This window comes from Falco biarmicus, chromosome 6 (genome assembly GCF_023638135.1).
Source record: "Falco biarmicus isolate bFalBia1 chromosome 6, bFalBia1.pri, whole genome shotgun sequence".
Classification (NCBI taxonomy): domain Eukaryota; kingdom Metazoa; phylum Chordata; class Aves; order Falconiformes; family Falconidae; genus Falco; species Falco biarmicus.
Window position 1 is genome coordinate 38,673,606 of NC_079293.1, and position 27,653 is coordinate 38,701,258.

The 27,653-nt window shown below is 38.3% G+C and overlaps 1 protein-coding gene across 3 annotated transcripts; it reads right to left on the bottom strand.

Annotated features, from left to right (window-relative positions):
- On the bottom strand, positions 1-26,981 carry CEP43 (centrosomal protein 43). Of its 3 annotated transcripts, none has more exons than XR_008822565.1 (12): positions 26,640-26,981; positions 17,019-17,072; positions 15,097-15,151; positions 14,378-14,466; positions 12,216-12,350; positions 11,375-11,458; positions 5,987-6,204; positions 4,861-4,941; positions 4,531-4,643; positions 3,057-3,926; positions 2,341-2,434; positions 1-1,891 (listed from the first exon to the last, which is right to left on the bottom strand). XR_008822565.1 is itself a non-coding variant. In XM_056343545.1 (12 exons), exons 1-12 carry the CDS (start codon positions 26,727-26,729, stop codon positions 1,817-1,819), a joined length of 1,113 nt encoding a protein of 370 aa, XP_056199520.1. In that variant the 5' UTR covers positions 26,730-26,980; the 3' UTR covers positions 1-1,816. The 3 variants fall into 3 exon arrangements, 1 of the variants encoding a protein (XP_056199520.1); XM_056343545.1 differs by lacking the exon at positions 4,861-4,941 and having other exon boundaries at positions 3,057-3,096; positions 3,858-3,926; positions 4,534-4,643; positions 26,640-26,980; XR_008822566.1 differs by lacking the exon at positions 4,861-4,941 and having other exon boundaries at positions 26,640-26,978.
- Between the last annotated feature and the right edge of the window lie 672 nt (positions 26,982-27,653).

A 27,653-nucleotide genomic window follows, 5' to 3' on the forward strand; every position in this document is an offset into this window, starting at 1 on the left:
TCAAATGTTCCCAGGTGTTCAAGTGGAATTTTATTTCCTTCAGACATGCTGTTGATCTTATTAAAAAAGGAACAAACAAACAAAACAAAAAAAGCCCAAACCAAATTTTTTATACATAGTATCTCGAGGCACAGGTTCCCCCCATACATAAAAAAAATGAGAAAAAAATTTTACACAGGATATATCCTATGTTACAACATTGTCACTATTTGTAACCTATGGCACATTGATTTTTTGGGGTGAAAAAAATTCTCCTCTGTGTTCAGCTGCTACAATATGGCACAAAGTTAAAAATTAACATCATTACTAAATATCCTGATGCTTTTCTTCTGGCTGTTTTGGGGTGCACATAAATAAAAGGCACACTTTTCCTCTCTCCTCTCAAATCATTTATGTACTGTACAAGCCTAACTGCACTGCTCCATGCCTGCTGGCCCAGTGCAAGAAAAAGATTTAAGTCAGCATCCAATGCTAGTAGCAGCTCTATATGCTTAACCAATGGCTTTAGATTAGCATGCTACTTCCACTGTGGTGAGCACTGATGAGAGGCCAACAGTGTTCCTGAAAAAAATTACAAAGCCAAAAAAAAAAAAAGGAAAAAAGAAAAAAATTAAGTTATTTATATTCACTTACATGTATATTTTTCAAATGTGTTCACAATGTTCAGAAAGTGCACGTTTTGAAGTCTTGTTTCTGTATTACAAATGTCCATGACCTATATATTATAGCAGCGCCATGTACAACAGTATCGTTAAAGAGCTGTCAATGTTTCCATTACTGACCCTGTTTTGCAAGAGTATAATGAAAATACAAGAATTTGCTCTTAGCTAGAGCTTAGTGTCCATAAATGTCTTCGGTATGGTATCTTTAAATATTTGGATTCAATTCTGTACAGTAGTCAGAATCCGAAAAACAGCACGCTAGTGGTTTCACTTTTTGGCGCTCATTTTTACATAACAAGTATTTTCAAGAATGAAAGTGAGCACATGAAGAGCCCTCCATAATAAAAGCTCCACAAACCATTACCACACTGTTAAAAACTTAACAAAACCCAGTAAGATTTAGTTAATGATTTGTGGATCCTTACAAAATCACTTTTCATGGTTTAACAACAGATAACATCGAAGAAATTATCATACATAAAAACAGCTTAGGTCTTAACATCAATGGCCTGACAAACATTTAAACAAGAATATCCGGTGTTAAGACTAGTGCTAAATTTAGCTCCTCTCAATTTGATATGCTGTTAAAAAAAAATAAATTCCAACTTTCAGAAGAGTCTCAAAAACAGCAGTTTCAAGTAAGTCTGGAGCAATTAGGTATTGTGGCTAGAGTTACTATAAATACATACTACTTGCTGACTTGACAAAGTTGTGTTAAAAGAAGTGTGAGTTCAACTGCTACCTCTGAAGGTTCTTGCTTTGGTTATCTTTAAAAAAAAAAAATTAGACTGTTATAATAGCAGTGCAAGTTCACTATAAAGCCACATGCATCTCTGTCAATGTTTTCTTATCAATTGGGTTTTATTATGCCCACTGCCAGCAACGGGCATTCTGCTTGGAAAATTCATCTCCTGCTGTAAAAGATTTGGCTGAACCAAATGAAGAAAGTAATTCTGACGTCAGACTCAAATGGGAACGCACCGTTTCATTTAGTTCTTGTTAAAGAGTATTTAAAAGCCTTCTCCACCTACAGTCTTTTTGAAACACAAGGCACAAATAGGGAGTGGACATTCCAGCAAATAGTGATTGTCTGAAATTAACAGTCCACAGCAGTCTTCTAGTCCAGCACAATGAAACACTTTTGCTGTCCAGTTTTATGCCACATCTTCTAGATAATCTGCAACGTCACTTAACTGAGAAATGGTAAGGTCTTGTGTGATGCCTTCAAGCTAGAAAATAAATGAAATTACAAACTCAGAAATCATAGAAACAGTAAGTATAAGTATTATTTCTTGTAGTCCCTCATATAACATCCCATTCTTTTGGCCTCAAGCTCTTTTAGTGACATCTCATACTCCTGAAGATCTGTCCGAGTACCTCCTAAAGATATAAGGATAAGATATTCCTATGCCAAATACTAACCCAATGTCAAATACATTTTACATGGCTAGAAACAGACAGTGAATTGTGTTACAAAACAATTGTTGTGGGGGGTTTGTTTTGTTTTTTAATCAGTGTAGTATCTAGACTTGGCAAGACTACTTGGTGTAAAGATACATAACAAATAATACAGCCTTATCCTAGGAACATATGATAATGGCACTTTCCTTCACAGAAGGTTAAAAATAAAAAAGGCAAGATCACAAGAACGTGAAGAACAATTTTAGAAGATTCATACTTTATCACTGGCATTTGACTCTTCTGTTTCCACAGAAATTTCATCTATTTCTTCACCAATACTGATATCACTTTTTTCTGAGCGATGGCTAGTACTAAAGAGAAAGAAAACCATAAATGAGGAAATAAGACTTTCTTCTTGAACATCCAGGTGTTACGTTCACTTGACATTTGACTGGGATTTCACTTCCTAGCAATTTAAATATGAAGTTACTTAAAACCCCATAACAGCTAAAGACTTTCTACCTAGATGAAACCATGATAAATACTTAGGCCTCAATCCTGTAGTTTACAACACCAATACCTTAACATCGTAAGGATAAGGCTGTTCAACATTTATTACTGACTACTCATGCATGATGCTTTATTTCTTTGTTGAATATTTCAGCACACACCATATTCATTGTTTAATAGCATTGTTAAGTGCATGGTTCAGGAATAAACCAAACACCTTCCACAAATAAAGCAACAACTTATAATAAGTTAGTACCAGATTTTTAAGGAACTCATTACTGCCTACACAAAAGGGATCAGGTTTTTTCATGTTTGTAACCACATGTACTAAAATAGCAAATGGAAGTTTAAAGGAGTTCCGAGATACTGACAGACTCCAGCAATAGTGACTAGCCAAAATATTATGAAATAATTCAAATATGCTACTGTATATGCTTATAATGCAAGGAATACTATGCTACTGCAGTATCATCCTTCTCTTACCTGTTGAAGTCATCAGCATACTCATCGTCATCTCCGTTTCCTAAATAATTTTTAAAAGGTATTAATCAAACAAGTTTTATTGTCAGAAAATGCAAAAAAAAAGAATCTCTTCCTGCACCCAAGCATATGGTTTGGTGGCCAGCAAAAGTGTCAAGTAGATTAAATTACTTGAGCAGGTTAGGAAGAGACAATGACTTTATATTTGTCATTAATTAATCTCAAGCTCATTTATACAAACCGTTTTGAAATTGAACATACATTTTCGTGATATTGACTACATTGCTGAAGTCAAAACTAAAATACATGGCAACTATTTTGAGAGAGAGCTGATGCTTCTTATATCACATCATCTTCATATTGCTCCTTCATATTCATATCGTTTACAAATAAACTTTCAAATGTGTGGATGACAAGAAAATAGGCCACTGAAAAACAGTAAGACTTGCCTGGCTATATTTTTGCACAAATATAAACCCCCTCTTTTCCTAGAAAACTAGACACCAATAAAATTAATCATTTGATATTGGCAAACATATGCATGGAAAGAATCAAATTTTTGCTGCACATGTAAAATACTAATCCACATACAAGACACCCATTTTGACTCTTCTGTATTCCTTTAGATCAGATCTTGCTCTTAACTCCAGTAAGTTTTGCAACGGTGTTAAACGATGACAGAAGTAAAAGCTGAAGATTTTAGTTCAATATGTGTATTTCAGTTACTCAGATTCCTCTAAGAAGCTGGGCCAGAACTTAAGGGTTTACAATATCAGAGCTTCCTCAGGTTTAGCAGTTACTTGCCTAATTCTAGTGATCCCAGTTTTACATTCACCAAAAGCAGGTCTTTCAAAACAGAGTTTCTATTCAAATCTGCAAGAAAACAAAAGCACTTATATTAGAAATTTGACTTATGACTCTTTAATAACATCCCACTAAAACATATACATCAACCATTTATAACAACTGTTCTTTTACAATAATCTTATATAATTTTATAGTGTAGTATGCTAATATTATATGCAATTTTCAGGTCTGAACTCCGCTAATGTTTAAAAACGTGAGTAGCAAACATGGACAGTCTCCCAGTATTCAGGATCAGGTTTTACAACATGAAAGCAAATATCCTTAAAGAACTTCCGCAAATAATTTAAGGTAACAATACAAAGGAGTAAGTCAATTTCAGTTAGAAACCAAGCAACAGAATTTTATACTCCTGAAAACTGCCTTATATAGACCAAAAAAAGGAGTGTATATAAGTATTTCATGCTCCAAAACCTAAGATGCCCCAATGGTGACATAATACATCAAAACCGCTAAGAGATCACTCAGATAAAAATGCATTACTATAAAGCATATTACACAAGAAGGGGACCACATACTTAATCACATTTGCATCTGAATATGTAGTGCAGTCATTATATTACGAGAAATATCTCCTACATTTATCAAAATATAAGAACATGTAAAAACTTACTACTATCAGACTCCTTTAGCGAAGGTGCACCAGTCAGGGAGCTTAATCCACTTTTTATAGGTGGTGCATCAGAAAGGGATGCTAGACCTCCTGCTTTATTAGCTTCAGTTTTCCTAAAACAAACCAAACAAATAAGCAGTCTACAGAGCTGTGAAATGTGCGTAGTGACTTCTTTTTCTATGATTTACTAAATGGTCATAAAACAAGAACAGCAATATTAACAGCGAAAAGAGCTAGGGACAAAGGACTAATCATTCTGTAATCTTAACAGTAGGCAGTTTACTGGCACAAGTGTCAAGCGAGACTTCAGTAAGACAGTCACTTTCTCACCTATGCAAAGACTTCTGCCTGCCTTCTTTCACAGACAGAGCTCCTGCACCTCCATCAGCATCACTGTTTTTATCAAAGGGCCTTTCATTATTCCCACATGCAAACGCAGCCACATGAAGAAAGATTCAAATATAAATCAGTATTTAAATTGGTTTGGTTTACAACTAAAACTACGTCTGACAAAATTAAGAGTAAGCATCTACTGTAGTGATAATACAAAACAGTTTATGCTGTTCTGCCTGCTGTCAACACAGTTGGAGGAAAGTCAACATGAGGGGAATCTACTGTCAAACTGACTTGCAAATGCTTCTGCATTTCTTCTGGTAACCTCTACTAAACTAGAGCAACACTCTGATTACTTGAGCACAGCAAAAGAACACCATGAAACGATACTGCATATAAATGATATTTAGTTTAGATATCAATAGATATCTAAACTAAACTTCAAGATAACTTGACATGATAGCACAAATACAGTTTTTTTCAGTTCTGAAACAAAGCTATTTTATAGTCCAGTCACTATTCTTGTATTTTTCAGTCATCAGACTCCATAGAGGAACAATTAAAAAATGCCCTTTGGAAGCTTCTGCAGAATTAGCATATGCAGAAATAACAATACTTCACTGAAAGCACAGAACTGCACACAAAAGGTGCTGCAATGTGAAGAGGAAGCCCTCGTCTGTTAGAAAACTGTCCTCATTCTCACAATGGAGCCAGTTGACACTTTCACCAATTTTTTGTACAAAGCCATCCAGAACGCTAAAGCATTATCCTTATTATTGTGCACTTCCTTTAGTACTGATTGCTACTGCAGCTCTGCTGCAAGAAGAAAAACCAGCATCCATGCTTTATGCATGTTCATTCTACCAAATATATAGCCTTACTGATGCACCTAAAAGTGATACAGGTTTTTCCACTCAGTGTACATCCAAGAGATCCCACAAGACACTGCATTTCAAAGAACAGAATCATGGAAATGCACCTTTCAGAAACAAAATATTGCAGAACAGATCTAAACACTGGCATTTACAAGCATAAATAATCAAACATCTGCTAGCTCAAAGGCCTGCAAGCATACAGAGGACAAAAATAAAGCTGCATTAAGGAGATCATCCATGTCACCTACCAGCCATAAGTTCTTTCTGGTTTGGGTATAGGATCATCAAAAAAAGAATCTCCCTCTACATCATCTTCATCCACACCTGGATCGCTTTTTTCTTTGGTATTTAAGTCTTTGTTTTCTAGTTGAGGATCTAGTTTTGTTTCATTAGGCAGAAAATGAATGCTTTTTTTGCTTGCTTCCCCTGATGAGACACTTGTATCACTTTGAGTGGTTTCAGCATCCTTGAAAGATAAAGAATGAAAGGAGTAAGAGTATTATAAGATGTAAAACAACATATACACCTACCATTCCTTTTGAAAAAGTTAGCTCAGACTTATTAGTATTTTTCAGGAATTTATTAGTATCATCAAGAATCACACAAAAGGAAAAAGTTAGATTTACCAGTTTTATAAAGGAACTGCTATTTATTGTTGCTGCCATCAAAATTTTTTGTTCATCCTCTGCATTGCTTTGCTATCTAGATCACCTCTGCCATAAAAACAACCAATTTTAGAAGATGTTGGTCATCAAATAAAGAAAACTAGACAAATTGATTCTTATCTCTTAGCTTTGAATATAGAGGGGGTTGTTTGTTTTATAGCCTGGAAGTTATGTGATGCTTTTAGTGTTATTTTACATCCCATCTATAAACAAACTTTTTTAGTTATAACTATTATCTTCAAGAGAAATCAATTTAAACCCATGCAAGTTACCCTGACTTCCATATTACAAGGTAACCTCAGCAATATAATATTAGGTTTTAAACTAGCAAGTGTAAGATGACTGCAGTTGATGACACTTTCTCCCTTCAAATACTAAAACCAAAAATGACATAAACAAGATACTTTGAAAGTACATAATTTTCAGTCTTCCATGCTTATGGCTCCATCCTAGATACTCAAGCATGTAAGGACTACTCTATCTACTAACTTTAAATAATGCAGCTCAAGTTGTTATCTTTGCAAAACTTTGTGGCCCAAAGAACAATATTCAAATTTACCTAGATAATTAAACTCACTTGAAAAAAATGGATTCTTATTTTTAACCAATAGCGTCTTTCTAAGTAGCAAGCAGTACTGCAATTTCTATCTTCTCCTCATTAAAATTAAGCCACTTAATATCTGTTTATTACATTAACTTCCTTCCTGCACACTAATAGCAACAGTTTTAGTTTTAAAACAAAAACAACAGTATTGCTTAATTCAGATAATCAATATGTAGCTTGCACTGTCTCAAGTATTTCTTTATCAGTCATTACCTTTCATTCAGAAGGCTGAAGTGTAATTTTTGAACTGCAGGCCATGAAAGTTGAAAAAGGCCTGCCAAGGTCATTTTATCTCAGTCACAGAACCACATTCACTTGCTGGCAACAGCTCAGTTGTTCTAGGGCAAGAACAAGTAAGTGGCAGTAACAATGAAATTTTAATTTCCTATCCTAGAGGAACAGAATCATTGTTGAAAATTAAGAGCTTAGTGATAACCTGACTGGAGTAAAAGGGAAGTTACTGCTACTTTTCTATTCTGGGCCCTGAGGGAGTGAGCTGCTGCTATCTCATCTAAGAAACTACAAGCACAACAGTTGGGCTTTGCTTGGATTCATATATCATAAAGCTTTGCTAAAGTGCACTAACTACTTTACAATTGTAGCGATAGGTTAATGATGGCTGAGGGTTCAAAGAGCAACATCCCTACCTTGAGTTTCAGACTTAATGGTGTTAATAAATCAGAATGTGGTTTCACACTTGTACTTAAACAAATGCAATTCTTTGCTGCTGCCAAGAGCTGTGGTCTTGGTCTCTCCCAGCACACTTCCTTCTACATTACATGTATTGGTTGCCAAGTCACAGTCAGAGCAAATTAAGCTCACAGGTTTGCTGAAAAAATACCAGAGAATCTCAAGTTTGATCAGGAAGCCTAAAGTGTTCAGGCAACTTCCATCTTGCTCCAGCTGGGACTGGCTAAAATTTCCTCCAAGTATGTTGCACAGGCAGAATATTTTCCCATCCTGCCTTTACCAAAGAGAGAGAGAGAGAACCAGGAAGAAAATACATCTAAAAACTGTAGTCCCATTAAGATAGCCACTACTTATTCTTAGAGGAGTATGTAGTCCAACCAACAGCTGTTGCTATTCTGTAAGAATCATCCATACAGAAACCAATTTTCTCCCATTTCTGAGATAAATATATTTTCATGGAGGATTCAGCAATATATTATGTAAAGAATTTCCAGAACAAGTTAATCTCCCACTGCAATAGAATTATGATTTGCCTGCCATAGCAGATGAGTATAAAGAATATAAAAAGCCTGATCATAAATTCCAATTTATTGGAAATTATATTCTACTTGCAACCTCATTACATCAGAAAAAGCATGTAAATGAAAGTGTTTTTATCACCACCTCAGCTGCTGCTGCATGCTATAAGTATTCAACTCCCAACAACACACAAAACTCTCCTGAACAAAAGCAAACATGACTCAATGAACCATCTTTTACCATACTTTAATACTTCTTGCTCAGATTTAAATACTATTTGGTAGTTTCTTGTGTGCTCCCCTTCCCCACACCCCTCCCCTCCACTCTGACCTTTATTCCTGTAACAATGATCAAGTGATAACCATCAGTGGCAGTCCTAATGTATGCATCTGGTCCTGATGGCTGCATCTGACTCAAAGTGGATTTGGGGGAGACTGATAATGCAATAGCCAAGGGCTAATTTGAACAATATGCTCACTTAACAGTGCTGGTCAAGGCCCAACTCAAGCCAGGTTTGAAAGAAACTAACTTCTGTAGTTGGTATGCAAATATGACTATAAGTCGATTATCTTACTCCATAAATATCAGTCTGCCCAGGGCTCATTGTGCTCTCGTGCACAGCAGTGGGCTGCACGCCAGTATCTCCCCTTCATTAGGGACACCGCTCAAGGTTACTCTTCGAGGCTGAGGGATTCCTTGCTGTGACAGATACTCAGTAAAGTGATTAATAGCATGCTAAACTGAAATCTCAGCTAAGTGGTATAGAAGGATTGATTGCACACATACAACTCTTTAGATACAAAACATTGATCCAATTTGGGACAAAAGTCTGGATGCAGCTGCACCTAAACTCTCCTCTGAGAAGGAGTTTAGAACAAAACAGGGTCCTTTCTGAACCTCATGACTCAATGGGAAAATTTCCTTGGCAGTTTTGTCTGACTGTCCTCTATGCAGCAAATAAGTGTCCTTTGCCATCGATTCTTGTTAAACCACTGTCACATCTATTATCAAACTTTTTTACATTTCTCTTTTATGTCAACAAACATATTGCTACATCTTTCTTACAAGTGAAGTACATCATTTCTTTATAACTTAGACCTTAGAATAAATCCTAGCATCGCTTTCTTGTGTCCATATACCTATTGGGGATTAAGTATATACACATTAAAAAAACACCACTATTGACTGGACCAGTCCCAGTCACTATAATTAAGCTGAAGTCAGTCAATAGAAGCTTGTGCATCTATAGATTAGTAATGTAAGTAGTTGATAGCAGCCTGAAAAAGAATTCTGACCTCAACACATAGAATAATGCAATGCACTGCAAGACAGTATCACTTTAGAGAAACAGCATTAATCTTTGGAAACCATTCAGGCATGGTTTATATTTATTTTCCATCCAGTTTCTACTAGTGTACCTAGCACTGTTTGAGCTGAGTACAGGAGTTCCTGTTTTGATCAGGCCCAAATAATTGTGATAAAAGAACTAAGACTGCCATTTATTCCCTCCTCTAAAGCAGTTTCCAGGCATAACTTAAAACTCATTCTTATGAATTTAGTTTCCTAATGAAATGAGTCTTAAGACACTATACACCTTTGTGCTTGTGACTCTGTCTCCCCTAACCAATTTATTTTGGACTGGCTGGCAAAGTTTAACCACAGTAACAAGGGCAGAAGTTTCAAAAAAGCCCCAAACATCTGCATAACTGCATTGCCAAAAGTTCTGCCAAGAATAGACATAAAGGAATAAGATTTATACCAGACAGCGGATGAACCAGCCTTGAGGCGTGCATGGACATCCAGAAAAACATCCATATGAAACCTGGTTCAAACTACAAGCTACTGGAACTACTTTTTTGCGTGCATGGACATCCAGAAAAACATCCATATGAAACCTGGTTCAAACTACAAGCTACTGGAACTACTTTTTTCCTCTTCTAGACTTCTCCTGAGGAAAAGCCATATAACAAACACTAACCTCTTCTCTTTCTGACCTACTTATTTCAAAAAAAGTAATTTAAAATTGAAGATGAAAGGTAGTATATGCAAGGGAGAAGGGAATATTTATGACTTCTAACCCATCTTCAGTAGTTCTTAGCTAATCTAGTACAACCCCAAGACAAAAGTAAGGACTCAGGTATAAAGCAACAATATTAATAACAGTGATATTTAATCAGCATTCAGATCTTTTTAGTGGGTTTGTTTTACTATGAAAGCTAGTGCCAAGCAAGAATTATCTTCTACAGCAGGTCTGAAATTATTAGAATTTCCATTCAAATGTCAGTTAAAGAAATATTAGCTTTTAAAATACTACCAACAAGCACAGCAATTAATATGGTAACTCAATCTTGAAATGAAGTTTGCTTTTCAAATTGTATAGTTTCTGGGTTTGCATGGCAAAAAACTAAGGAAGAGGAATAAAACGAAGCAGATCCAACCTGGGATGGTCATATTTTCTTTTATCCTTACCAATCCCTCTCCAAACGCATGAACTAACAACAAAATCTATGTGATGTTATATTTCTCAGCTTTGATTAGTGAGTTGGAAAGCTTCCAAGTAATTTCCCAATAATCCTGAAAAAAGCTATTAAAACTTTTTATGTGATCAGATTACATCAATAATTTGAACAAACTTTAGTACTTGAATCAGGGTTGTTTTCCTTTGGGTTGTTTTGTGGTTGGGTTTTGGGGGATTTTTGGGTTTTTGTTTTTTTTTTTACAGAGTGTAGTGCAGTAGCTGGTTTCGGAAATGCTGCTTTTCCTGCTCCACACTGGTAATTTGTGTCGATCAGTTCCAGTCAAATGTAAATAAGTATTAGAGCCTGGAAGATGTTAGTTAATACCAGTTTTGTGCTAACAGGAAGCAGCAGAGAAAAGACAAGCCAGAGGCCCCAACACAAAGACACTTGTATCCTAACACCCTTATCAATGCCAAGGGCAATCAGCCAGCTGCCCCATACACAGGGCAACGCAGCTCCAACCTGTCTGCATCTCACAGAGGCTGTGTGTATGTGCTGTCATGTACCCAGTCAGAAAGGTACAGGACTTTACAGATCATTTAAATTAATGCCATTGTATCTGCAGTTTCATAACAGTTCTCTTTTACTTATTTCACGTATGTTATGTAGCTTTTTCATTATATATAAACACAATCTTACCTTATTTGGTATGGGGTTTGTACTTGATCTTCCATCAGATGATTTTGATGTGGCACACAGGCTATCACTTAGAACTGGAGCCACCTAAGAAATTCAACATAAACACTTCTTAAAAATACATTGAATTTTGTCATAATACCATCCAACAAGAAACAAGACTACCATCTTCACGCAGTATGCAAACTGCAACGCTGTGATGTTATTTTAGGAAGTCTATGACAACTACTTCTGAATTTAAGCTTTTATTGTGGTAATTAATATATCCTGGGTGCAGAGAATTCTTCTTTCGAGCCACAATCACAGCAGACTAATCAAATGCTTCTTCATTAATTTAATTTATTCCATTAAAATATTACTGTCATTGCCTTAATATAGGGAAGTATTGAACTATCTAAAGTTTTAAATGCGTATGTTTTCAGAACAGCTTTAAAGCTTTTAACAAAACCAAACCTAGGCTTTTCAAGTCATATTAAAATTAGAAGTATGCCAAAGAAAATAGGTACAGCTAAAAGTGTTACCAAACCACACTAGCAATTAGAAGATAAGTGACAGTGTTGTGTGCTATTTAACTAGGTTCACTCTGTGTTACTATGTTGTAGCAGAATATTAGTAAAGCATACTAGGGTGACATCAAAAGTAACAGATAAGTCATAATTTTATCTTTCAGCATTGTTTTCTGATAAGTTACATTGAAGGCATAATAAAATATAATAAAGCCTTGAAGCAGTGAAATACTATAATAGCCAAGTGTTCTTAATTTCAGTCATGGTTTTCAGCACCGAAATGAAAATGAATAAAGAATTATGAAGAAAGAAAGAAAATACATGTTAACACTACTTACTTCCCCACTGCCTGAAATCTTTTTCTGCTGACATTTTTTAACAACCTCCAACAACAGGGGACCACCCACAGTACCTTCTGCTTCTATAATTCCCAAATCTCGAGCTAGGTTTTCTCGACCGTCAAGGCCATTTAGCTGGGGGGGAACAAAAACAACACATTAAAAAAATAAAATCACGACACAGAAATAGCTGTCAGAAAACAGTATTTATTTTGAAATATAACTCCTGAAGTTTTTTGTTCTTATTTAACACAGCAATATTTTGACTAACCAGTGATTATTTAAGACTTCTGTTAGCATGTGGGCTAAAGTAATGATAGCCTATTGCATTATTTACATCTGACCTGTACCTGAACTTAGCACATAGTGTTGTAAATAGGCAAGTATTCATCATTATCATGTTTCAGGATGTAAGGATTTATATAGTCAAGTTACTTTAGCCTATCAGATTTAAAAGTGGATCCTAGGACACCTAGCCAGGGGTTCCAGCAAATACATAGATGAGAGAGTCCCCATTCCTGTGCATATAGAAGTGCATCAACAGAGGTCAACACTTACTTTCAGTCTCTGTTTCACTTTAAAAAACTATGGATTTGGACAGAAACAAGAAAGAAAGTAATTCAGTATCAGCCCTCCAACCAAAAAAATTTGACACAAAAAAAATAAAAGAAAAATACACTTTTTAAAACAGAACTTCACAGCAGAAGCAGGATGTTGCAGCAAATTCAGGTTGGTTGGCATAACCTCCAAATGACAATACTGCAAAGCGCACCAGCTCATCTTGAAGTCACAATTATTTAGTGACGCTTCCTATCAAAACACTGGTCAAGCAAATACAGAAGCAAGCCACCACTAGCCAAGCACACTGAAACATGGAAGATAAAGAGACAATACAACAGACTGCTCAGAGACAGGGGCTAGTAGATGAAGTAAAATCTTTCGGCACTATACACAGCAGCCTTGGCCAATTAGCTTAACTTTGTCCAGATTTCATATATGTACTGCAAGAGGTGAAAAAGACCCTTACTAGAAAAAGGAAAGGTGGCATTTCAAAGAGTATGAGATGCCTTTACAATGTGCATGAAGCACTGGTCCCCAGACTGAGTGGCAACATGACAGAAAGCTTGACTTTCTATCTCAGGGGTCCTCAAACTATGGCCCACAGTCCGGACACGGCCCCCCAGGGTCCTCAGTCTGACCCCCTGGTATTTACAGAACCGCCGGGGGTTGGGGGAGGGGGGGGGGGGGAACCAAGCAGCCGCAGATGACCTCCTGCCACTTCATCCACGCGCCGGCCCCCTGGTTAAAAAGTTTGAGGACCCCTGTCTGATAGCATGAACATAAATCTATGTACAGATGTGTCCTAGTGCAATAAATGCAGTTATATTTGGTAAAGGACAAGAGTGTACGGGATTTTCTTCAATTAAACCCCTAAAAAGAAACATGAATTTCTGAGAAACAGAAGTCAATTAACTGACTTAACAAAAATAAATTAACTATTCAAACTGACATTAAAATAAAAACGAGTATTTGGGATGTAAAGAGAAATCCTTCAATTAAATGGAACTGTTTCAAACCCAAATTTATTACTAAAATCTTTATACCATAAAAGGGGACAAATGAACAAATGTGATGAGAAAAAACTCTAACTTGGTATCAAAAGCCTAAAAGCAATCAGTTGGGCTACATGATCATTTTAGGTCCCTTCCAACTGAACTGTTTTTTTCAATCACTTTTTGTCATGTACAAAGTCCTTTGTTTCACTGAAATTTCTCTCAGAGTATATTACTGACATTATTTTAATTTTCATGTAACAGTATTACCTTAATATCATGACACAGTAAAATTATTGGCAAAAAATGTTGCAGGAGTATTCTGTTGTATATACTGCTTTTTGATTTCACAAAAAAATAATAATTGTGGATTCAAAATTAACATACTATCAAGCATTGATTTTTGATAAAGGGAATACTCACTTATTAGCACACTCTCCTGGAATATGTGTCTTTAAGGCAGTAAGTACCCTTTACAAACTAAATATAATTTTTTTTTTAGAATAAACAGAAGCAAGTGGCTTAAATAAACCTACTATAGCTTCTGTATTCATTGCCATACACTCCAAATGATCAATATAGCATACAAATAAAACCAGTATATCTTACTGTGCTTGATTCAGGCTGAAAAACAGCCAATGTCAAATCAAGATTGAAAAACCGTAGAAATTCTGCAACGAGACCTGCTACCAAGCGACCTAAAAACAGAATGCAAAGAATAAAAATACACCAGACGGACACAAATATTTAACATTAACATGACTTCAGTATGAACGTCTGCATTGATTCAACAGTCCTACAAATATCATTTAGACATTCAGCAAACTACCACTACATCGCTAATTTGTGTACCAATTTCTAACTCAGCCATCGTATGAAAGAGCAATACTTCAGGAGCATAAATATAGACTGCTTACAAAATGCAGGTATAAGATTATTTTTTTAGGCTATTCAGCTGTTCTAAAGACAACATTTTGGCATTTCTCCTATGCATGCATTCACTACTGTACCTCTGCAGTGTGTTTTCACTGGTTACTGTTTCTATCAGTCCAGAATGCTTCTGAGTTTGCGTAATCATAACTCATAATGAAGTATTAATTGAAATGCTTTAGTCACCTCACTTCAGCAATATTAAACTTCAAAAAATACAGATTTAATTGTATTCTGAATGAATAGTATTTATGACATCCCTTGTCATAAATATGAACAAAACCATGAACAAAAGCATCCTTTATGTCATTAAGACTGTACAGGTAAAAGATACAAAGATTTAATCCTTTGTTTCCTGGTTTTATTATTTTGAGAAGTATACTAAACAAAGAACTTACCGTCTTTTGTACCTAAAAAACTTTTCAAGCTTTCATTTACCAGAGGTGCTTTGTTCTGTCAAAAAGCAAAAACCAAACAGCAATTAACATCAGTCTCATACTAGCAAGAAACTGAAAATCACAGCAAGGTGGTGTTTTGTTGTACACTGTTCCAGAACGATGCCTGACACATGTAATTCACCTCTTTACAATCTACCTTTATAATAATTCTACCACCTACAAGTAAAAGCTGGAGAGCCACACATTTACTTAGGAAAAATCAAAATCGTCTCAGTGTTCCTATTATAAAAGCTACAAAGCTAGAGTGATTTCACCAAAATTCTTGATAGTACACTGATTTTTATTTACTTAATGATTAAAAAGGTAACTTAACTTCCCAGATTGCTCCTCTAACATAGCGCCAGTTTTAAGGAAATTCAGTCCCACTTTACAAAAAATGGGAATTTACAAATCATCTAGATAAAACGTGGATCGTGCTAATTAGTAGTTCACAGATCAATATTAATCTTCTATTAATCAAAAGACCTTCAAAGATACAAAACGTTCTTTTTCTCCCTTGTTAGATTTGCCCTCTTCAACTTTGATTTTTAAACAGAGATAAATCAATGTGCTACGTTTGAGTTTGTCAAAATTGTTCAAGGATTTTTCAAACCAAATTCTACACGCCACTCCTAACATACCAAAATATCCTGGGTAAGAACTTAAGTTGAAGAAAAGGGTCTGTTACAGGGATTTATCATTACAGCCGTAAATGCTAACACACACAAGAAAGAGCTGCACAATAAAGGAAATCTATCTTGCTTAATATTTAGGAATTCAGAGTACTGAAAAGTATTAATGTATTTCCAGCATCTCCACAGCATAAAATTAAAATATCATGATACTTTTAAGCCTTCTGAAAAAAGGGTGAGCCAAGGTCAACTGTGGCAGATCTCTCTTCAGCCCTGGTGCTCCTCAGATAAGTTGTTCTCTGGGTATTCTATAATATTCTGAAGCTTCCCATAAGAGATGGCACTGTTCCGCTATATCACTCTTCCATTATGTCTTCTTCATAGATTTAGATTTCTGGAATATGAAATCTCATACCATAGAATAACTACTTGCCTTCCTTACTAATGTGACTGTAATGTCTGTTACAGTTGTGCAGTTTTCCAGAAAGAGCACAACTGTCTAACCAGTAGAGGAATAGTGCAGTTTTCCATTCCTCTCTTGAAACAGAGCCTGGACATACAGCACCCTCTCCCCTTTAGTTCTAGAAAAAGGAAAGACACAGGGAAATGAGGCAATGCCAACAGTAGAAGGGGTCACAAAACTAGCATCTGCATACCACTGCAGTACTGTTACTTTATGGTGCTAGTGTCACATACCCCTAATATTGTCAAGGTATCAGTACATATTCCATCTCTTAATTCAGAATTCCTTCTCAAATATAAGCAAATTATCCTGAAGTAAGCCTACAACATCCATTTGAGAAATAGCAGAAGCATTAGCATACTTTGCAAGTTACTGCATTAAATTGCTTTCACAATAGGCTTGTCAAAAAAACCACTACAATATTTTAAATATCAAAAGATGTTATTCCGATTTGATAAAACCTTAATCAGTCAACTAGATTTTTTTTTTTTTACAGAAGTATTTAATGGAAAAGATATTTAGTTACTCCAGTCAATTGGACAGAAGCAATATAAAACCAGTAGAGAAAGTTACTTAAAGTTACAGTCTCAAAAGGCTATGTAACAATTCCTGTTCTTAAACATCGATACCCTGATAGTCCAGTTCTGCATTCTTTAAGCATCATGCTCTTATGCAGTAATAAATAATTTTCTCTTGTTAAATTTCACAAATAGAAAGTATTAAAACTACTGTATTTAATTCCACATGAAGAACTATCAGGATGCTGATTTTTTTTAAGGTTCTCTTACCTCTACTTTCTCTTGTTCTTCTAATGCCAAAAAAACAGCTGCCCGCAACTCTGCCTGCCAAAGAAAAAAAAAAAAAAAACAACTACAAACAGCGTTTCTATAAGCACTGTTTTCCCTATGCAAATAGAATGCAAAGAGCCAGCACCTAGCTTAACAGCTATTTGTTTCTCTTCAAGCAACATTGGCATTGATTGTGATCTACATCACTGCAATTAATACACTTGAGATTACAGGCAATGTGACTTGAGGCTGACAAAGAAGAGCTTTCAGACATGAGTTAATAGCTTGTGATAATATATTTTGGAAAGTTAATGTTAAGACATACAAATTGCTGTGATTTCTTGTCAGATCACACTCAAAGAAACAGAACTTCTCAAGGAAAAGACAGCATGATTGAGTCATTCAAATACTCCTATGGTGAGGTTTTACCTAGCTGATTTTGAATGTCTTAATATCAAGGATCAGAATTCTTCCAACAATTGTTTTGCATATTTAAGCTTAAGCCTTGCTTACTTTTTTTTTAATACTACAGTTTCACTACTTCTTTCATTGAAAATATCAAATGGACAACATACATTGCATTTGATGAATTAGTTTGCCATTTTCATCAACTCTTGATCCGACATTTTGAAGTAGCCAGCACATAACACTGCAGTAATAAACTGTAAGAGACGGTACTACTCTGTATGGTAGTTTTCTTAAGAGAAAAGCAGCAAGCAAGCTTTAAAGAAAGATTGATTTCTATAACTAAGAACAAGAACAATATGGTGAGCATCTGGATTTTCTCATGTATATCATGAAAGGTAACTAAACATGGATTACCCTGCAACTGTTCCCTCCCACAGAAAAAAAAATAAATCATGGCAAAAATAAAATAAACCTTTCCTTTTTAAGCATAACCCTCTTTGGACACGTTTTAAAGGGACAAAAAGTAATGCAACAAAGTTTAACATGTTTCCCATCAAAAGAAGTGTGAAATGCTTACCACAATTGTATGCAATGGTCATACTGCCAGTGCAGTTACATTTTTTCAGGTGCTGGGGTACACGGAGCATTCAACCAGCAAATCCTCTCAGAATCCATTAATTTAAATACTATTCTTACAAAATCATTTTACATTTAACTTTCTGACCAACAGCTAGCAACTTGTTTATTTAGTCTTATGTCAATATGAAAACTGTGGTTGCAAGGCTGACTTTCTGTTCCACTGATGCTACAGAAACCAAGTATACTGACATAAAAGGGCAAGAAAAAAAACCAAACAAAAAAACCCATTAAACTGTTCAAAATGAAAGACACATGGGTAGGGGTAAGTCCCTTTAAGGGTCTGGATCATGGGACAGTAGAACAAAGTTGTCTGTAAGTAGTTGCCATTACATCAGCTGATCCAGAGTCTGACCTGTTTGAGATTTTGCAACAATATCACAACTGTTATTCCTTTTCTCCTAACTGTGATTGTTTGTCTGCCCTACTCCTCTAGGTCAACCCAGTGGCTTTTAAATACAGACTGCATTGCTTTTCTTCCTCTTCTCATTCATTTAATGACATAGTGTCAATTTCTCCCAAATGTTGCCATTCCCCATTAATAGCAGGTTCACCTTTATTTCATTTAGTGCCCAATTAATATCCTTATGGCTAGGACCTCATCAACAGAAAATAATCCCACTGGTATTTACTACATCTGCCTTTGGTTTACCTGCAACATCTAGAATACCACCCTGTAGAGGAATGAAGGCAGTGGGTTGATTGACATGGATGATGTGCAGCTGTAGCTCATTCCCACTAAGTAGTTATATAGCCCTGAGGAGTGTGGGAGAGGGTGTTGGACAGAGGAGGAGCAGTGTGGTCTGACCTCTGGAGGAAGGAGAAACAGTATGGACAGTAGAATCTGACTGATGGTAAAAGCCTTGTTGTGGCCTACTAGTTTGGTTGTGCTGCAACACCACCCTTCAGCCTTTCCACAGTTAAGCAGCCCTCCAACTGGTCCTTCAGTCCTGCAAGTGTCACAGCAAGTTTGAAGTTAAACACTCCTGTATTATCTCCACAAGAAAGCTTTCACCATTCTAACACACTGACCTTCACCCTTTGAGCTGGGTACTGCTCCGATGATAGCAAGATATTCTCAAAATATAATCTCAATAAATTTAGACATGGAACCATACACTTCAATCTGTGTGAGGTTAAAGCAGTAACTCTCAGGTTCATGAGGAAGAAAGTAAAAAGCAACAACGACAAAGCTAAGGCCAAAGGAATAATCACCCCAATACAAGGAGACAAATCATACTACGCGGTAGGATGGACAATGTCATATAAACTTTTCAGGACCTGACAAGTCACAGAGAATTTGAACACCAGAGACTGAGACCAATATCAGGCATGGTCACAGCAATTTGCTCCCACCAGCAGATAAGCAAGCTTATACAACTACAAAGATTAATCCATTTAAAGAGCATTATTCTCCCTGCCCACCTTTTTTCTTTTTTAAGTAAGTGTGAAGGGTTTACATTTGTCTTTGCCCTAGTACCCTTTGGCACCATCCCAATTTGTGTTCCATATATTGTTACAATCTGCTTTTGCCATCCTCCTATTCCACACTGCTTCATTCTGCTAGCAGTTTTCAACATAATTCAAACATGTTTTGAAGAATTTTATTCTAGTCTAGTAGTAAAGCAGACCAAAGCTTGATATGCAGCTTCCCCACCATATCCTTCCCAAGTCTTCAATAAAACAGGGTTATACCAATAAAGCAAGATGCTGACAAGTAAGGTGACAGTGTGTATCTACCACTCTTGCATTCACCAAAACAGCAGGCTTCCTTCTCATCCTGTGGAAGATGCCCATTCCCTTCTATCCCCAAAGTAGTTTTACCAGGTGAGAGCTCATAATAATGAGACAGCTATTTGATTTCACTGAACTTAGCTAAAACGAGTAAGGCTAACATATGACAACCACTGTCTGTATGCAGTGGGGAAATCTATGGGTCAGTATTTTGAAACAGAAGTACATTTCCACTTTTCCTCCCAGGCATGTACAGCTCGACAGAGAACACAGTCTCTTGCCAGTTGCTGTTGTACTATAAATCAGAAGCTTGTAGCCCATGAAAGCATCTTTTCTGCACCTGGGCTATAGCATCCCTCTTCAGAAACTGGATAAACTTATTCTGTTCTAAACACAGAGCCTCTAGCATATCTCTGAGGTACTGTACAGGAAAACAGCGCAGAGTCCGCAGTTCCCTGGAAAAGGAAAAACAGTTCTTACTCTGTCAAGAGCTCCCCAAGCACAGTTTTTAGGTGGCATCTCAAAAATGCCAGTCTAATTTGGTAATATGGTCTTAACAGTAAGATAGCAAGCACCTACCTTGACAAGATTATTAGTTTGATATAGTACACTAGTAAAAGCCATCCACAGCAGCTTACATAGCCAGATGCCAGATAAAAAAATAAAATAAAAGGATAAGATAAAGACTGTTCAGGACTGAAGGATGATCCGTAGCCTCTAACTACCTCACACCTGCAGACTCCTTCTGACTGGAGGACCATCCCCTGAGAAGGTGGGGGAAGCAGCAGCAGCATGGCAAGTGCTAAGTAAAGCAGAAATTGAGATTCACCACAGAAAATATCAGGGACCAAGTGAAAAAGGTAGGGTCTTTTTGTGGTTTGGTGGGTTTTGTTTTGGGGTTTTTTTTTTAGGTACTTGGTGGATAGCAGGCAGTACAGCAATTCCTCCAGATAACCTTAAGAAAAATCGGAGAGCCACAAATGCCCCAATCAAGGAAGGAGTTACAACAATTAATGGTAACTTTAGGATATTGGAGGAAGCATGTATCTGCCATTGCCTGTCCATTGTACTTGCTCTTACAGAAAGGTAAACCCTGGGAGTGGAAATTAGAACATACAGAGGTGGTAAAAACTCTGACCAACGAATTAAAAATACTGGGACCGGTACACCCCTGCAACCCTATTATAGCCAAACGGGGTTGCACGGAACACACTATATGCTGTAATCTGTTCCAAACTGGTCCCCACAGGGCAAAAAGGCTTCTATGGTTCAGATCAACTGCACTTAAAGAAACAGAACAATGATTTCCTGAATGGGAAAAGGGACTTTTATCTTCAGTCTGAGCAATTATACAAATTGAGAAAATGCATCGGGGACAACTTAGGCAAACTAGAGGACACATTACTAGAAGCAATGCTAAAGAGGTCTTCTCCCCCAGAGGAATTGCACAAAAGCAACTATCAGAAAATGGTATGCCTACCTAAGGTTTCCAAATTGCAGATGCCCTTTTAGTGTTACAACAACTTTTTAAACCTTCACCCCTTCTGGATGTACCACCCCTCACTGAGGGTACACCAAAAGAAAACATTTGGTTTACAGATGCATTAGCAAAAAAGGTAAATAAGGCTGGCAAACAAGTAACAGAGGAAAGTGAATGCAGTGCACAAGTAGGAGAAATAAGAGCAGTTGTTCTGGCAGCACGGAATGGAGCAAAAACCATCTATGTAGACTCCTATGCTGTGTGGGCTGGTGCCACAGCAGCTCTGTCATGAAAAATCTTGAATCGGGAAGTAAACAGGTCCCCAATTTGGAGAAACACAGACTGGCAATTATTACTATACATAGCCAGGAAAACACCTTTCAAGATGGGAGGGGGTAAAAGCTCATGCTAAGGATAATCAACCAGCCACAAAGTGGAATCAAAGATAACTAAAATCAGTAAAATCACCTTAAATCCTGAGTGGTATTGTTTGGGAGAATGGTTACATCAAAACCTAGGCCACAAAGGTAAAGAAGCACTTTGCTGCACAAAGGCCAGCCCATGAACAGAAAAACTTGTGAAACTATGTTTACAGAATGTCCCCAGCACAGACTGAAAATAAAGCAGAACACCCTGCTAAAGCACCACCTCCACATATCAATGAAAGGAAAACCTTACGGTCTACACTGCAAATTGATTATATAGAACCATTCAAATCCTCTGTGGGATATCAATACATTCTTACAGGGGTCCAGTCATCAGCTTGCTTGTGGTGGTGACCAAGTGTCAGGAAGCCAATGGGCAAAACACAGCGTGAGGGCTATTATTTTGGTTCTCAAATCCACCTACTCCTGATGTTATCCAAAGTGACAATGGTACACATTCTTCATGCAAGATTGGGCAAAAGGAGGGAACTGAGTATTCCACACCCCATATTACCCTCAATCAAATGGGATGGTACAGTTAATGGCTTATTGAAAAGGAGTCCCAAACCAAGTGAGGCTCCATGGGATATGAAACTTCCCAAAGTACTCTGTCAACTAATCACTAGGAGCCCACTGGAAGCCCTGTAAAGTGAGCATTCTTTGTAAAAACCTACCACAAGAAGTGATTTGAATTAGAATGCTGGGAACTAACCAATGGCTCTTGTCTGAATGGGAAATAATTAAAGGAACCACCAACTCACTGGTGCCACAACCACATGGTAAAGACCAAAGTGTTGTGCTGGCTCTTAGTTGTATCCAAGCTCACCTGTGGATGCCATCTACAGTAGCAGCAATTACATAAGAGGTGAAGAAGGCATTTTACCCACTGACATTTGAAAGGTAATTTTGGATAATATAAAAAATTGGAAATATAATTCCACACCTGGTGGTATTTAATCAATTTTACTTATGACCCCACCAAGAATAAGGCCACAGCTTTTGTCTTAACCATATGCAATGCTTTGGTATACACCATAATCCCAATTGCACTAGGATTAAATCACAATGGAGCTATACTCTGTCCATTAGAACACAGAGTATGGGCTCAACAAAACAGAAGCGAATGGCAAACTACTGATGTTAATGCATGCATTGTATGGGAAGAACAAGTATTTATTTGTGGGACCATTAACACCACCAAAGCCCAAGACATTTGCCTTGACACTGAACAAAATGTCTGTCATTTTGAAACACATCCTGATAAAATCCCTGAAACTGTACCTGTATATAGTGGGAAAGGATATGTTCACATGAAAACTTTGTGATTTTATATGGGTAGATAACATTACTGTAGATAAAAGCGATCACCCAAATACTTCTGTTGGTAACTTTAGTCAAGTTGTGGGACATGACTTTAATTATTCAGCTCCTGTTCCATCTTATCAATTGTGATCATTATATGAGTCAAAATTTATTGCCTACTCCCACTGGCATTAATATTAGATGGGTGAAGAAACTACTACAGCACAATGACCTGTGTCAATTGCTAAAACATGTCTCAAACAATGGATACAAAACTGCCCATCATGATACAGAAGAGATACACCATGTCTTAGGTAAGAGTGAAGAATGATGGAGAACACCATTGGCAGGCAGCTCTTCCTGGATGGTCACCAACAGCAACAGGAGTGTTTAATCTTATGCTTCACGCAGTTGTGATTTTGCTGACGCCAATATGTTTACTGCTTATAATTATATATAAAACAAATAACCCCATTTCAACCACACAAAACAAACAAATTAATGAATAAGCACTATCTACTTACCATGGACCTATAAGCACACAAACCATCAGTATGCCATTTATGGCACAGAGGCAACAGATGACCATAACACCACTCTGTGAAGGCAAGATGAATTGACTACAGTCACAGGGTGGAGTGTGGCGGTGTGCTCCCAAATTACCAAGAAATTAGCAACAACAGTATCAGCTGTCCAAAAGCATTACTAAGTCATGCGGTATTAGTGATGCTAATCTCCCTCATATTTGTAGCAACAGCAAGGTCCAGAGGTGAAAAATTCAGGTGGCATAAACTTTTTTCCAGAACAAAAGAGATTAAAAGATACAAACCAAAAAACCCTAAAGTAATACAGGAACACAGTAAGAAGCATAACAGCTCTTCTTGCTCTGATGACAGTTCCGATAGGAGAAAGAAAGATCACATTCTCTTCAAGACAGAAGAACATCTCCATTTGTACAGCATGCATCACACAGTTATCGGTGGTAATTTTCACTGAAGTACAAATACCCACAGTTACATTCTGTATGTTTACAGAATTCATTAGGAAGAAGCCTTATCCCTCAGACTTATTCCAGTGATTAACAACTTTATATACATACACAAACACACTGCATTTTAGAGAACACAGGAGATTCTCAATTACGAGTGGCAAATATATTTACACATCTTCCAGTTTTCACAATATGACTTCATTAAAAACTCCAGTGCTCAATGTCTATGGTAAATAGAAAAATCATGAATGTATTTTTAAATTAAATGTTAAATTAAAGATTTTTAAAGTATCATACAAGTAACATTTTTTCCAGCTAAATAATTTATATCAAATGTACCCAATAAATTAATCTCAAAATAAGAGTAAACTAATAAACTGCAACCCATTATAAAAATCATACTCCATTAGAGAACAAAGGCATCACCCTAAGTTTCCTTCTAAAAATCACTCCATCATTATATGTTACAAAAGGTATTAGCTGACAGCCTGATATATTCTATCCACTGAAATTATTCCCCTTGAATTCCAATCCTTCCAGAACTGTTTCTACCTATAGTGCTTCATTCCAATTCAGCTATACATTGACCATATATCTTTCTCTTCAATATACCTACTTCAATGAATCTTAAATATATTATAGTTAGCTTTCTAGCCTCATCAGTCTTGAACAGTCAGTACTCATTCTGAAGTATAAAATAAACAACTGTTTGGATAACATGTAAATGTTCATTCAGTTCTACCACATACTAAAAAATACTGACACACAATAGATAAACACACACTATCGATCACAACTACGTTTGTTATATTTTAATGGAAGGATGATGGTGGGGTTTTTTTTATGCATGGCATAATTAATTTCAATTAAAAGCTGACCATTTAAGACTACTTGTTCAATCTTAATTCTTCTGGAAGACAACTGACTTCTTGTCAGGGACTAGCAGAAAAATTCTGTAAGTCATTGATACTATCAATCCACAGAAAGTCATCAAACTTGCATGCCAATTTGAATTCCTCAAATGAACAGCCTTGACCATAATCATACCATTTATTAAACAGTAATTCCTGATATCAAAGAGAGACATAACCCAGGAAGTAGGATGCAGTTTGTATTTGTCATTTGCTAGTTTGCCTTAAGGATACCTTACACCATAGTGGATACTATACGCTTACAGCATTATGGTGAAGATTACAATAAATTGTTGTGTGTGTATATATGTAACTTTTTAACACAAATCTCAATGAACTGACAACCATGGTACAAAAACCTGCATACTGCACACAGACATTAATTAAGAAACTACAGGTCATGTGCTCAAAATGACCTAATTGGCTTGTGATTTTTTTAATCATCACTATATGTTTATTGGTTAACACTATGTGAGAGGTTAACAGGTGGCCCAAAAAGCCTATCTGATGCTTAGATAGAAAAAAGGTCTCCTGCTCAAAACAGTTACATGAGCTAGAATCTTCACTACTTAAGGAGTTTAAACGAGGATTATCTATTTGAATATGCAGAACACACATTTCAACAAAATAGTAGCATTAAAAATGTGATGACAACTAGCCCAAAATCCAGTCGACTTCAAAGTACACACACAAAGATGTTCTCACTTCTATTAAGCACTTAGTTGTTGAACTGTTGCTGAAACATCAGCAATGGTCATCTACCTCTTCAAGGTCTAAAAGAACGCTGTGGATAACCACCACCACAACTGAGCCAAAATCCAAACTCCATTTCTCCTTTAGCTTGGAACTGAATCCAGCAGTACTTATGCTTCTGTATCCGTATGGCTCTTTGCTATACTCAATAATTATTGCTAGAAGCTTCTAACTTAAAAAGAATCCTTGAAACCAATTTTCATATCCTTTCTGACACAAGCTCAGGCTACACTACAGGCTTGGAAGTAGCATACACTCCAATATAAGAAAATACACAGAAGATAGTGTTTAACAGCATTATTGGCTCCCTGTAGGCAATCAGCATCCCCAGAGTTTCCAGGTTTAGGAAGCCTCCAAGACACAGCTCAAGCAACCCACGCTCAAGAAAAGCAACGTTTAAACAGCGAGCCTCAAGAAAACCCGTTTGAAATTTTCAATAGGGGCTTTTCGTATCGAAGCAGAAACTATAAACCCTGTCCCACAGCACCCGGCGGCTGAGTATTTCCCGTGGGTTTGGCAGCTGCCAAGGTGAGCCCCTGCGGCCGCACGGTACCTAGGGGGGGCGAAACCGCAGAGCCGGGCACCGGCCCCCCGCTCACCCCCTCGCCCCGCCCCGGCGACCCTGCAGCTCCTGCGGCCGCCGGGCGGACCCACGCAGCGGTCAGGCCTCAGGCCCCGGCCTCCCCGTCGGGCGCGTACCAGCTGCACCGCGCAAGGCGGGCGCTGGCCGCGGCTCCCCGCCGAGCCCCAAGCCGAGGAGCACCGCGGGGGAAGCAGGTGCCACCGCCAGGCCGTGACGCCAGGAGAGGGCCCCGGCCAGGAACACCGGCTGGAAGCGGCAGCGAGAGGGGACGAAGCCCGTGGAGCCTCGGCCCCTCCCCCGCGCTCTGCTGGGCCGTTAACCGCCGCCGGCGCCGGCCAGCGCTGCCCCCTTCCCGCCGGGCGACGTGTGCGCGGGCGAGAGCCTCTCCTTTCCTCCACCTTAATCTTATTGAGCACCCCGCTGCTCTCCAGCGTCTGCACCAGCAAGTCCCGCAGCTCCGTGTCCTCCTCCGTCGCTGCGGCCGCCATCTTGTTTCTCCCTGACAACCGCCCAAACTGCGCTAGCGGTAGGACGCGGCCGGCAGATTCGCCTCCGCTGCCCGCGGAGGCACCAACCCAGCGGCGGAGCCCCGGGAGCGAGGCGCGGCGGGCCGGTACCCACCCTCAGTACCGCTTCGAAAAAGGACGCAGAGAGGTCGCGGCCGCCCGGCGTCTCTGCCGTCCGCGGCGCCTGGAAACTGCGGCGGCAAACAGGCAGCGCGGCCACGGCGCCGCGAGCGGCGGGCGGGAAGTTTAAAGCGGTGGGTGGCGTTAACGGCTGGGCTGGGCGGCCGTTCGCCCCTTCCCTCAGCCCGCCTCCCGCCACGCTCGGATACAACGGCGGTTAAACCAGCCCGCCCATCCTCTCCCGCGTCCCGGGGGGTCCAGCCGCCCTGTGCTCGCCCTCTCACCCTAACGCGGGGTTAAGGAGGGACCAGCCTCCGCCCCGGAGCCGCGCTCGCTCCAGCAGCGAGGGCGACAGTCCCCGGCCTCTGAGGGGGTACACGCCTCAGGGCGGCGGCGGGCCCCGGGCGAGGATAGCGTCGCCGAGCCCGCCTGCTCCGCCACCCATAAGGGCATTAAATAAGAGTATTAAAAGGGCTGCTAGAGTCCTTGTTTCATAACAACCGCATTCGTTGCGTTAAAAGCGTAGGGCGGGGATGTAGGTCTGCGAGGCTTCAGCGTTATTGTGCCTTATGAACAAAGGTATAAATCTTTGCAAGTTGTAATGCTCAATTTGCAGCGCTACGTGTTGCTTTCAGGCCTTTTTTCCTTTTTTTTTTTCCCCACGCTGAACTGAACTTCCTATGATTTTTTCTTGACGAGAACTCAAATGTATGATAAAGAATTTCAGAAGCTACGAATAAGTACACACACACCCCGGATTGAGCAGGGCGCTGCTGGAAGATGATT

Excerpts from the sequence above, each read along its gene's own strand:
- CEP43 (XM_056343545.1), bottom strand. The coding sequence starts at position 26,729 with ATGGCGGCCGCAGCGACGGAGGAGGACACGGAGCTGCGGGACTTGCTG. Across the intron at positions 11,459-12,215 it reads AGATTTCAGGCAGTGGGGAA|GTGGCTCCAGTTCTAAGTGA; the intron begins GTAAGTAGTGTT and ends TGAATTTCTTAG. Across the intron at positions 3,927-4,533 it reads TTCGCTAAAGGAGTCTGATA|ATTTGAATAGAAACTCTGTT; the intron begins GTAGTAAGTTTT and ends GTTTTCTTGCAG.